This window comes from Piliocolobus tephrosceles, chromosome 20 (genome assembly GCF_002776525.5).
Source record: "Piliocolobus tephrosceles isolate RC106 chromosome 20, ASM277652v3, whole genome shotgun sequence".
Classification (NCBI taxonomy): domain Eukaryota; kingdom Metazoa; phylum Chordata; class Mammalia; order Primates; family Cercopithecidae; genus Piliocolobus; species Piliocolobus tephrosceles.
Window position 1 is genome coordinate 568059 of NC_045453.1, and position 12487 is coordinate 580545.

Here is a 12487-nt window from a genome sequence, read left to right on the forward strand (position 1 = left end):
CCAAAAACAACCGTAGGAATAAATTTAACCAAGGAGGTGAAAGTCCTCTTTACAAGGAAAACTATAAAACATTGATGTAAGAAATTGAAGAGGTCACAAAAAAATGGAAAGAGACACCATGTTTGTGGACTGAAATAATTAATATTGTGAAGAAAACCATACTACCAAAAGCTATCTACAGATTCAATGTAATCTCTACACCAATGACATTCTTCACAGAAATAGAAAAAACAATTCTAAAATTTGTATGCAACCACAGAAGACCCCAAATAGCCAAAGGATTTTTTTTCTTTTCTTTTTTTTTTTCCTTTTTGAGACAGAGTCTCGCTCTGTTTGCCCAGGATAGAGTGTAGTGGTGCAATCTTGGCTCACTGCAGCCTCTTCCTCCTAGGTGCAAGAGATACTTCTGCCCCAGCCTCCCAAGTAGCTGGGATTACAGGCACTCACCACTGCACATGGCTAATTTTTGTATTTTTATTAGAGACAGGGTTTTGCCATGCTGGCCAGGCTGGTCTCAAACTCCTGACCTCAGGTGATCCACCCGCCTTGGCCTACTAAAGTGCTGGGATTATAGGCATGAGCCACTGTACTCAGCCAACCAAAGCATTTCTGAGCAAAAAGAACGAAACTGGAGGCATCCTATCGCCTTACTTCAAAATATGCTACAAAGCTATAGTACCCATAACAGCATGATACCAGCATAAAAACAGATACACAGACCAGTGGAACAAAATAAAGAACCCAGAAATAAATCCACATATTCACAGCCAACTGTTTTTCAGTAATGGAGTCAAGAATATTCAGTGAGGGAAAGGACAGGTTCTTCAATAAATGGTGCTGGGAAAACTGGATATCCATGTGCAGAAAAATAACACTAGGTCCCTCTCTCTCACCACATACAAAAATCAAATTTAAATGGATTAAAGGCTTAAGTATAAGACCTAAAACTATAAAACTAGTAGAAGAAAATATTGGGAAAATCCTTCAGGACATTGGTCTGGGCAAAGATGTTTTGTGTAAGATGCCGAAATCACAGGCAACAAAAGCAAAAATAGACAAAGGGGATTATATCAAGCCAAAAATCTCTACAAAGAAAAGGAAACAAGAGAGTGAAGAGAAAGCTTATAGAATGGGAGAAAATATTTCGAAACTATCCCTCCAACAAGGGATTTTTATAACCAGAATACACCAGGAATTCAAACAACTCAATAGAAAAAAAAGTGATTTAAAAATGGGCAAATGATCTGAACAGACATTTCTCAAAAGAAGACATACAAATGGCCAACAGGCATATGAAAAAAATCTCAACATCAGTAATTATCAGGCAAACGCAAATCAAAACCATAATGAGAAATCATCTCATCCCAGTTAAAATGGCTATTATTAAGAAGACAAAATAACAGATGCTGGCAAGGATACAGGGAAAGAGGATTCTAGTTCACTGCTGGTGGGAATGTAAATTATTTAGTACAGCCACTATGGAAGACTGTATGAAGACTGCTCAAAACAGATCCACCACATGATCCAGCAATCCCACTGGTGGGATCCAAAAGAAAGAAAATCAGTATACTGAAGAGATATTGCAAGCTACAAACGTTTATTGCAGCACTATTCACAACAGTGAAGATACGAAATCGACCTACGTGTCCATCAACAACCGAATGGACAAATAAAATGTATATATTATACAACGAAATATTATTTATTCACAAAAAGAATGAAATCTGTTCTTCGCAGCAACATGAATGGAACTGGAGGTCATTATGTTAAGTGAAACAAGCCAGGCACAGAAAGACAAATATGTTTTCTCACTCACATGTGTGAGCTCAAAAAACTGATCTCATGGAGGTAGAGTGTAGAATGGTGGTTACCAGCGGCTGAGGGGCTGGGGAGATAGAGGTTAATGGGTATAAAAATAGAGTTAGAAGGAATAAGTTCTAGTGTTCAATGGCACAATACACATCATGACTACAGTTAGCAATAATTTATTCATTATTTCAAAATAGCCAGAAGATGTGAAATGTACTCAACACAAAGAAATGATAAATGTTTGAGGTGATGGATATCCTAATTACTCTCATTTGATCATTACACATTGTATGCATGTATCAAAATATCTCATGTACCTCATAAATATGTACAATTATCTATCAATTTAAAAAGTAAAGTTAAAAATACATTTAAAAACATGATATAAATACCTAGAAAAAATACTAAAAAGTGAATCAAATAAAGAGGAAATTCAAAATATCCTATAACTACTAAAGAAGCTGAATCAGCAGCTAAGAAATATCTCCACAAATAAGACACTAGGATCAAATGATTTTACAGGTGAGAGCTACCAAGTACTTGAGGTTCAGTTAACTCTAATCTTACATATTCTCCAGAGACGAGAAAGAGTGAAAACTCCTCAAATTATAATTATTAAAGGTTAGTTTAACATGATACCAAAACCATAACAAGGACAGGAAGGGAAAATTATCGGACATTCTTACTCATGACATAGATACAAAATTCTAATAAAAAATGTTAGCAAACTGAATCCAACAATGTGTAAAGTAAGGCAATAATACGTCATGCCCAAGTTGGGTTTATCCCAGGAATGCAAATGATCTTCAGACCCAGGCTTGTGCAACAGGATGATTGGTGGTGTTGTTTACAGAGAAAGGAAGCATGGAAGTCTGGGGCTAAGATCACAAGAAGGAATATGCACCAAACATAGGGAGCTTTGACTACCCAGGTAGGGCTGTCCAGGCAGCAACTGCCACTGCTGGTCTGGAGACAGCACTGAGAATCACCAGAATAGATGTGGCACCACAAGTCCCACATGCAGGAAACTGAGTAAAGAGAGAAAAGGACCGGGTCTGAATCCTAGACAAGCCCAGTGTTTAAGGAAGAGGAAGAGGATTCCCTAAAAAGACTGGCCAGAGAATGAGGGAAAGAAAAATCCAGGAAGACAAGAAAGATGATGATTCAAAGCCATACAATGAGAGAAAAAGGGGACTGAAGAATTCCATCACTGGGGCCCACTATGACAGGACGGTTTCAGGATGTGGTGAGAGAAGAGGCCAGACCATTGTGAGCAGATGTGTGACTAGACAAGAGGAAACAGGAATAGGAAGCGTAGCTGATGCTTACAAGACTGGCTGGGGAGGGACACAGGGAGTATGCAAGGGCAAAGGGAGAAGCCAATGAGAGGATTAACAAACCTTAGACCATGGAGACAGGAAAAGGAGAGAAGGTGGTGAGAAAAAGTACAACATAGTTTTTGTGCTCCGTATTTCCAGAATGGAAAGATCAACTGTTCTTTAGTCACAGTCCCAAGGCATCCTAATTGATGAGAGATAACTTTTTGTTGTTGTTAATTTTTAAGTTCAGGGGTACATGTGCAGGATGTACAGGTTTGTTACATAGGTAAACGGGTGCCATAATGTGCCATCATCTCATCACCTAGGTATTAAGCCCAGTATCCACTAGCTATTCTTCCTGACGCTCTCCCTCCTCCCCATCACTCTCCAACAAGCTCCAGTGTGTGTTGTTCCCCACCATGTGTCCATGTGTTCTCAGCTCCCACTTATAAGTGAGAACATGTGGTACCTGGTTTTCTGTTCCTGCATTAGTTTGCTAAGGATAATGGCCTCCAGCTCCACCCATGTCCCTGCAAAGGACATGATCTCACTCCTTTTTATGGCTGCATAGTATTCCATGGTGTATATGTACCACATTTTCTTTATACAGTCTATTGTTGATGGGCATTTAGGCTGATTCCATGTCTTTGCTATTGTGAATCGTGCTTCAATGAACATACATGTGCATGTATCTTTGTAACAGAATAATTTATATTCTTTTGGATATACATCCAGTAATGGGATGGCTGGGTCAAATGGTATTTCTGCCTCTAGGTCTTTGAGGAGTTGCCACACTGTCTTCCACAGTGGCTGAACTAATTTACACTCTCACCAATAGTGTAAAAGCATTGCTGTTTCTCTACAGCCTTGACAGCATCTGTTCTTTTTTGACTTTTTAATAACAGACATTCTGACTGATGTGAGATGGTATCTCACTGTGGTTTTGATTTGCATTTCTCTAATGATCAGTGATGTTGAACTTTTTTCATGTTTGTGATGACTTGCTTCTGAGGTTGATTATGCTTCTGAACTTTGGCAAACGGCAACAGCCTCCATCCAGTGACCATGCTTCTATGGTTAAAGGTGAACCAGTCCCTGAAAGCCCACCTATCCCCAACCTCCACATTTACCTAAATAAAGAAGGTAAGAAGCAGAAGGTATTGAGGAAAGGCCCCAGGGGACATGAGTATAAAAAGCTAAAATGGGGCCATGGGTCTTGGACAAGAGGGAGTACACTGGCCCCCTGGGAACAGAGGAAAGGAGTAGGCTGAAAACAAGACACTGCAGCAGTCGCTCAGCCGCTTACAACTACCCTTCAGGTCACATGCACAGAGAACTGGAGACTTGGAAAGGCTGCATGATTTGTATAGGAGCCAGGAATCAAACCACCTCTGTCTGACTACAAGGCTGATGTTCTTCAACACAGCCTCCCCAGCTGTCCTCCTTTAAACTTTGATAGCATTTCTGGGATCATCTCATGTCACTTTCCACACTCTGTCTTTCAGTCGTTATATGTGGGTTTGTTTCACTTACATCCACCTTACTCTAGAATTGAAGTTCTTTGTGAAGCCCTACAGGTTTTCACATGGCAAGTGCTTACTGAAGAAGTGAATACATTTATAATGACCACATCTGTTACATGCCAACTTGCTTTCAACAGTGCTTTTGCAAATGTCCTTTCTGACTGATACAGTCCATCCCCACTCCAATCTTCTGTGCAGCATGCATGTACTCAGCACTCTTCTGCCATAGACATTACAAAGGCAAGGCCACATTGCACATCTCATTTACCACAAGCTCCAAATTAGCAAATTTAGTCTTACTAAAGAGATTTCACCATCTTTGCAGGTATGAGACCAAAAAGCTCTTCTTACCTGAATTTTGATGGGCCAGGTGAAATTACTGACATAAACAAAGAAAGTGATATTTGGGTGGTTGCGAAAATCAAACTTCTCATTAGAGAAACTATCTTTGTACTCCTTAATGTTGGTTTTTGAAACAACAGGCATCTCTTCTCCAGCCTGGGTTCCAGCTGTTAGAAGAAAAACATGAAAGAGAAGAGACATTTTTTGGGGGGTAGGGGGAGAACAGAATCTGGCCTCATTAATAATAAGGACAACAGCATTTATCAAACATTTCCTGTGTTCCAGTAATAGCCTTTAAGAGCTCAATCTCATTTAATCCTCACAGTTGCCCTATTGTTATCTTCATTTACAGATTGGGAAATTGAGGTTCAGAGAAAGTAAGTAATTTCCCTCAAGTCACATAGCCAGCAAGAAATGGAGATAAGATTTAAAGCTGGGCAGGTTGATATACAAGCCTATGCCCCTAGCCAAAATGGCTTTACCAGCTGGGTGCAGTGGCTCACACCTGGAATCCCAGCACTTTGGGAGACCGAGGTGGGTGGATCATCTGAAGTCGGGAGTTCGAGACCAGCCTGACAAACATGGAGAAACCCTGTCTCTACTAAAAATACACAATTAGCCAGGCGTGGTGGCGCATGCCTGCAATCTCAGCTACTCAGCAGGCTGAGGCAGGAGAATCGCTTGAACCCGGGAGGCGGAGGTTGCGGTGAGCCAAGATCGTGCCATTGCACTCCAGCCTGGGCAACAAGACTGAAACGCCGTCTCAAAAAAAAAAAAAAAAAAAGGTTTTACCAGGAATCCATGTAACTCCCTTCCACCCTTGCCCCACCCCCAAACAGGCGACACACATGATCATGAAAATACAGACACCAGTAGAATCCTATCAACAAGCACTGGCATTCACTTTGCCCACACCACTTCAATTCCTTTGCATTTCTCCTTTACACCTCCTTGGCAATGTGCCAGACTCCCATGCCAGTAATGCTGATGTACCGCTCACTGCCTAACCCGCAGTAGCAGGGAGGAGGGGCTCAAGGGGTCACTCAGTCCTCCCTTCTACCGCCAGCTACCATGGTATTTAAGTCCTCCTAATCTGGTATAACTCCATCCTATTCCCAGACAGTCCTTCAATGTTCCACATTCTCCCTCAGCCAGGAATTCAAGTGCTGATAAAGATTAATGAAATGGACTTTTTTCCATGTCTGAGTTAGACCCTGTGACTACAGCCCAGATTATCACATCTTCATTGAGACACTCATTGCAAATCTTTTTTTTTTTTTTCTTTTTTTGAGATGGAGTTTCGCTCTTGTTGTCCAGGCTGGAGTGCAATGACACAATCTTGGGTCACTGCAACCTCCGCCTCCCAGGTTCAAGCAATTCTCCTGCCTCAGCCTCTTAAGTAGCTGGGATTACAGGCATGCGCCACCACACTCAGCTAATTTTGTATTTTCAGTAGAGACGGGGTTTCACCATGTTGGTCAGGCTGGTCTTGAACTTGTGACCTCAGGTAATCCACCTGCCTCAGCCTCCTAAAGTGCTGGGATTACAGACATGAGCCACGGCCCAGCTCACTGCAAATCTTTCGCATGCCTGGAGATGTTGCCTTTCTCCAAAGACTCTGATAATTCAGACTTTTTCGAGTTTCTGAACTTTTCTCAAATTCAACACAATGTTTTAAGACGATAAATGTAAGTGGCGTGCACAAGGTAATATTCTTATTTTGCATCACTCTTAATTGGTTTGTGTTTTTGATTTTAAAACCAAACCCAGTATTGTAATAGTAATAATGATGATAAAATATAGTTACCATTTACCACATTTCAAGCATTACATTGAGTACTTCATTTATTATCCCATTTAATTCTCATATCACTCTACTTGGGAAGGTTTTTTTTGTTGGTTTTTAAAAATTTTTTTTTTTTTTTTTTTTGAGATGGAGTTTCACTTTGTCACCGAGGCTGGAGTGCAGTGGCATGATCTCGGCTCACACCAACCTCTACTTTCAAGGTTCAAGCAACTCTCCTACCTCAGCCTCCTGAGTAGCTGGGATTACAGGCATGTACTTCCACGCCTGGCTGATTTTTGTATTTTTAGTAGAGACGGGGTTTCACCATGTAGGCCAGGCTGGTTTCGAACTCTTGACCTCAGATGATTTGCCCACCTTGGCTTCCCACAGTGCTGGGATTACAGGCAAGAGCTATCACGCCCTGCCAGGACAGTGTTTTTACTATCCTACTTTATACAGGAGGAAACTGGCTCAGAAACCTTAAGTAACTTGCCTAACAGCACGGTGCAAGTAAATTTAATGGACAAATTTCAAACCAGTATCTACTTGTTGAGTTATCAAGTACTGATTATCCTTTTTTCTTTCTTTTTCTTTTTTTTTTTTTTTTTAAGAGATGGGATCTTGCTCTGTTTGCCCACACTGGAGTGCAATGGCACGATCATGGCTCAGGACAGTCTCCAACTCCTGGGCTCAAGTGATCCTCTCATCTCACTCTCCTGAGTAGTTGGCATTACAGGTATGCGTCACCACATCCGGTTTTTGTTTTCTTTTTTTTTAGAGACAGGTCTCACTACGTTGCCCAGGCTGGTCTTAAACTCCTGAGCTCAAGCAATCCTCCTGCCTCAGTCTCCCAAAGTGTTGAGATTAAAGGCATGAGTCACAGCACTTGCCCTTCATCCTTTATTTCTTTAGATTTTCTACACAGTAGATCTTCAGTGAATCACAGTAAGACAGACAGTAAGAGCTGCGCTTTTAGAGCTTAATGTAATTCCCAAGTTACATTTCTCCGCACCTACTGAAATTTCATTTTATTTAAAATGTTTTCATTTATTGAAACGATGAATCATTTGAATTTTTCACTTCTGAAGCATGGATGTAGACAATGACGGTAGTGCCAGTGGCCACAGCAAGAACAGAAATGGTGATGGTGGGCTAAGGTAGTAACCACACAGAGCCTGACACCACAGCAAGCTCTGGTAGGTATAACCTAATTTAATCTATACAACAATTCTAAGAGGTAAGTATCATGCTCACTTTACAGATGAATAAAATAATGTTAAGGTTTACAGAGGGATTTAGACACTTGCTCAAGGTCTCATAGTTAATAAGTGGCAAGGGTGGTTTCAAACCAGTCTGTCTCCTAAGCTCGCTTTCTCAATTCCTATATTACATTTCTTAATCTATCACACCTCCATTTGGGGGGTCTTCTCTAGGTGTGTCTTTACCTGAGAAGCTGGCAGCCCAGCTGATGTTGAGGTTGAAATTCTTGGAGGCATTGATGAACATGTCCAAATCCCTGTTTTGCTGATGCGAGGTACAAATTATTAGAAAATTAATTAAAACAGTTTCTAGATTTTAAAATAAAGCAATAAAGTTTACTCCTCTAAACGTTCTTAATAACAAATATTTTATGATGTCTTTAGAGAAACTCACAGAAGAATTAGCAAAATTTCTAACCAATTTTCCTTAATACAAGCACATATCCCAATAAAATTTCATTCCCTCCCATTAAAGTATACGTAACTTAATGCTTTATCAAATGCCTAACTGCATGAGAAAGTGCCTTTTAAAAAGACCCCTATGAGAGCACAATGATTTGCATCTTCTGAACTGTGCTGGGGAATCAGCCTCCTAAAGATTCTCTGGGCAGCTGTTTTCAAATGTCTGAAGTTCAAATGTCTGTCTATCAATAAAACACTTGATCAAGTGCCCTAAATTATATTTATTTATAACTGAAGCCCATGTAATTCTAAACTCATAGATTATATACAGTGTAAAACTTCTCCAAAACTTGAAACAGCCTTTAAAAAAAGCATATAAAGCCGAAATGTACTTAATTTAAAAATAATTTTATTATATTCATGATTTGAAAAATACTTTTCTCTTACTAAAAATATTATTTCAAGAGAAATATGATTGAGTATGGTTTCTTAGTTTTGAAAACCTTGTCTACCACTTTATAGCAGTTCACAGGGCTAATCTAACTTAATTTATTTTGATCCTTGGTCTTAATGACTAATAAAGATATTGCTGAGGAATCTGTTAAGCCAATGGAGGAAGTGTACTGTCGGTGATATTAGGTAAATTAAAACATTAATAATTAGTCAAACTGAAATTTTACTAGTACATTTCTTAACTGGGGTCAGATAATTATTTCTGCAAACTAATCAATGTTGTATTTTTATCTTTTACAGAAGAATCCAACTGTACTGAAATTATTCATTTTTAAAAGATCTTGAGAGGTTAGAATAAGATTTTTAAGGATGTTGTTTTGATCACTTTAATAGCACAAAATCACAACAATGGAAACATTTCCAAACAGCTATTTTAAAAATGTGATCATTAAACCAGAAATTTTCCTCACAAAGCATTTACCTTCTCATTTAGTGATAAGACCTCACCTTCATCTTGAAAGGACAGCTCAAGTGTTTACTTATTTGTATTTAGTATTTGCTGGCAGCACACAACTAACAATTACAATCATCCCTTGGTATACGTGGGTCATTGGTTCCAGGACTCCCTGAGCATGCCCAAATCCACACATACTCCAGTCCACAGTCTGCCCATAGAACCCTTGCATATGAAAAGTCCACCCTCCGTATACTCAGCTTTCACATCTTGCAAATACTATATTTTCATCACACGTTTGGTTGAAAAAAGTCTGCGTATAAGTGGATCTTCACAGTTTTAACCCGTATTGCTCAAGGGTCAACTATATGTCTTTCCACAGAAAAGAATCAATAAACTTAAAATCCTTGTGCTTTTATAGAAGACAGAACATATGCATTTGGATAACTCTAGTAAGTATTCTGTTAAGATAAACTGGGAAATCCAGAAAGGTCCAAATATTTTCATGGTCACTTCCCACCTGGTTAAGAAGTATTACAAAGATTCTACCATATTTAATTTTTTAATGAAATTAATAGCATCAAGTACATCCTGAAAGATTTTGAGCACTTCAAACACTTGCTTATGAGGCAGTGAATATACTACATGTGTGGTACTTTTGTTATAATCTTATTCTAAAATCTTTAGGAAAAAAATTCCAGTCAATACAGCCACTCAAATGATATATTAATACTTATAGTTTTTCCATAAAATAATTCATTTAATTTATTATTTTTACTTAAAAAGCCATTTACTTTTGAGAATATATCTTTTCTAGTATATTTTTTCTTAATTTTATCATTGAAATAGAATATTAAAAACAAATCCTATTTTCATTTACTTGTATAGTAAACATACCACAGTATAGACTTTCTTCTACTTTTAAAATTAAATTTAGCAATGTTTATAGATAACATTTGTTAACAAAGCAATATACTTTGGCTTACTGTCATATTGTTTTCCATGTATTATTTGTCACATTTATTGTCAATGGAATTTTGTAATGGTAAATGACTTTGTGTATGTTCATGAGAAGTAAGGAATCTCCAAGGAAGTTCCTAAATAATTTACCATTAAGTTTAGCAAAATTTCTTTAAATACTGAAGTGGGTACTGCATGGCTTTATATTTCATTGAAGAAGCTGTACAGGTGCATCTTCGTGTTCTGGATGCTTGTTTTAAATGTCACGCAGTGTGGCCTTCCTTCCACCACTAGGTAATACCTTAAGGCAGGTTGGGCTTCATCATTAATGACAGCAGATAAGAAATCCACATTTTACACACATATTTTAACAATTTAAAGTACTCCTGGCTAAATTCTTATTGGACCCCACTAAGCCTTTGCTGTTTTGCCTCCTAATGAGGCTAAGAACTCACTCTAGGAGCAGAAATGTCCCCTCCTTTGCTGTCTGATTGGGGCTGCATCACTGGCATTTCAATCAGCAGAGTCTTTAAGCCTTTGGTCACTCTTGAGAGAGTAAATCCAGGCTCTGGTGTCTGCCCTCTGATGGTGGAGTCCCCTTTCTGTATGAGGCCATGATGGGCTGACAGGCAGAGTAAGTACGTGTGGAATCAATGTCAGTCTGCGTCTAAGATCCTGGTAAATCTTATTAACACCACTTTTGCCTTTTACGTGGAAAGGAGATAATACAGATTGTAACATTTCTTTCCTATACCTCTAGAGATCATCTCGTATACTCCAGTCTGGAGAGCACTGCTAAGGCAGTACTTCTATCCATAATGACCAAGAAAGAGATCCATACAAATTCAAAACAAAATAGGAAGACTTTAAAAAATCTTACTTCATCAGGAGTAGCCACAAAATTGATAGCTGTGTAATAGCGGTCATCTTCCTGGGATAGACTAAAAGTGAACTGATAGTCAATAAGAAGAGTATCTATGGAAAGAAAGAAATGCATATTTAAAAACTAAACACACACACAAAATAGAACAGGTCTTTAGAGATACAGGCTGCTTTTCTTATAAAGTAATGAGGAAAGCACTTTAACTCACCTGCACCTAGGTTCCTCAAAGAAAATCAAGTCTGTGAGCAGTATCATTTTATTTGGGTTAACCCATCAAACTGCTTTAAAGAAACGACCAGTTGTACAGTTTCAGCATAATATCAAATAACATCCGTAATTATCTGAAAAGGCTATTAAAAGGGTATTACTATACCCTTTTCCAACTGCATGTCTGGTAAGGCCAGGTTTTTTTCATGTGTTTAACCAAAAGGATGTACTGTAACAGACTGAATGCAGAAACAGACATGAGATTACCACTGTCTTCTATAAAGCCATGGCATTAGCGTTGGATTCTAATCACTTCAGGGCTGCATCTGACTGTGGTTTTAATATCTCCATTCCAAATAACTAATGATGTTAAGTCATTTTTAATGTGCTTATTGGCCACTGTAATATCTTCTTTCATGAAATGTCTTTTCAAATATTTGCCTGTTTTTAACTGGAATTGTCTTCTTATTCAGTTGTAAGAAGAGTTCCTTATGTATTTTGGATACAAACTCTTTATCAAATATATGATAATTTGTCAATATTTTCTCTAGTCTGTGGCTTTTTATGGTTTGGATGGTTGTTTCCTGTAAGTTTTAAATTTTTATATAGTTTCATTTTAAATTTTTATATAGTTTCTCATTTTAAATTTTTATCTAGTTTCATTAATCTACTTTTTGTTTACAAATTATGCTTTTAGAAACATATCTAACAACTTTTCCCCATGGAAGGTCAAGATGTTTTTCTCTTGTTTTCTTTTAGAAGTTATATGTGTGTATATACATATATATATAAAGTCACATTCACAGGTTCCAAGTACACATGAATTTTGAAGGGATGTTATTCAACCCAGTACAGCAGGTATATAATTACAATGGATATGCCGTAACATTAACTCGTTTTTTTCTGGTTCCATACTCTGGTCTACCACGTGCATTCTCCCATAAAGAGAAAACACATTTACCCATAAAAACCTGGTGACCTTGCCAGACTGACCTTTCACCCCAAGGTGGTTAACACAAATCAGTTCCAGACAGAATGACAAAAACTTCAACCATATTTTAAGAATTCTGTTTTTGATCTATATCCTAAA

The 12487-nt window shown here is 38.3% G+C and overlaps 1 protein-coding gene across 1 annotated transcript in view; it reads right to left on the bottom strand.

Annotated features, from left to right (window-relative positions):
- The window catches only part of ATRN (attractin), a 177518-nt gene that overhangs the window by 47862 nt on the left and 117169 nt on the right, over positions 1 to 12487 (bottom strand). The window contains exons 22-24 of the mRNA XM_023220242.1: positions 11188 to 11282; positions 8225 to 8303; positions 5003 to 5160 (exon numbers count right to left, since the gene is read on the bottom strand). Coding sequence (XP_023076010.1) covers positions 5003 to 5160; positions 8225 to 8303; positions 11188 to 11282 — 332 coding nt within the window. The remainder of the gene's footprint in view (positions 1 to 5002; positions 5161 to 8224; positions 8304 to 11187; positions 11283 to 12487) is intronic.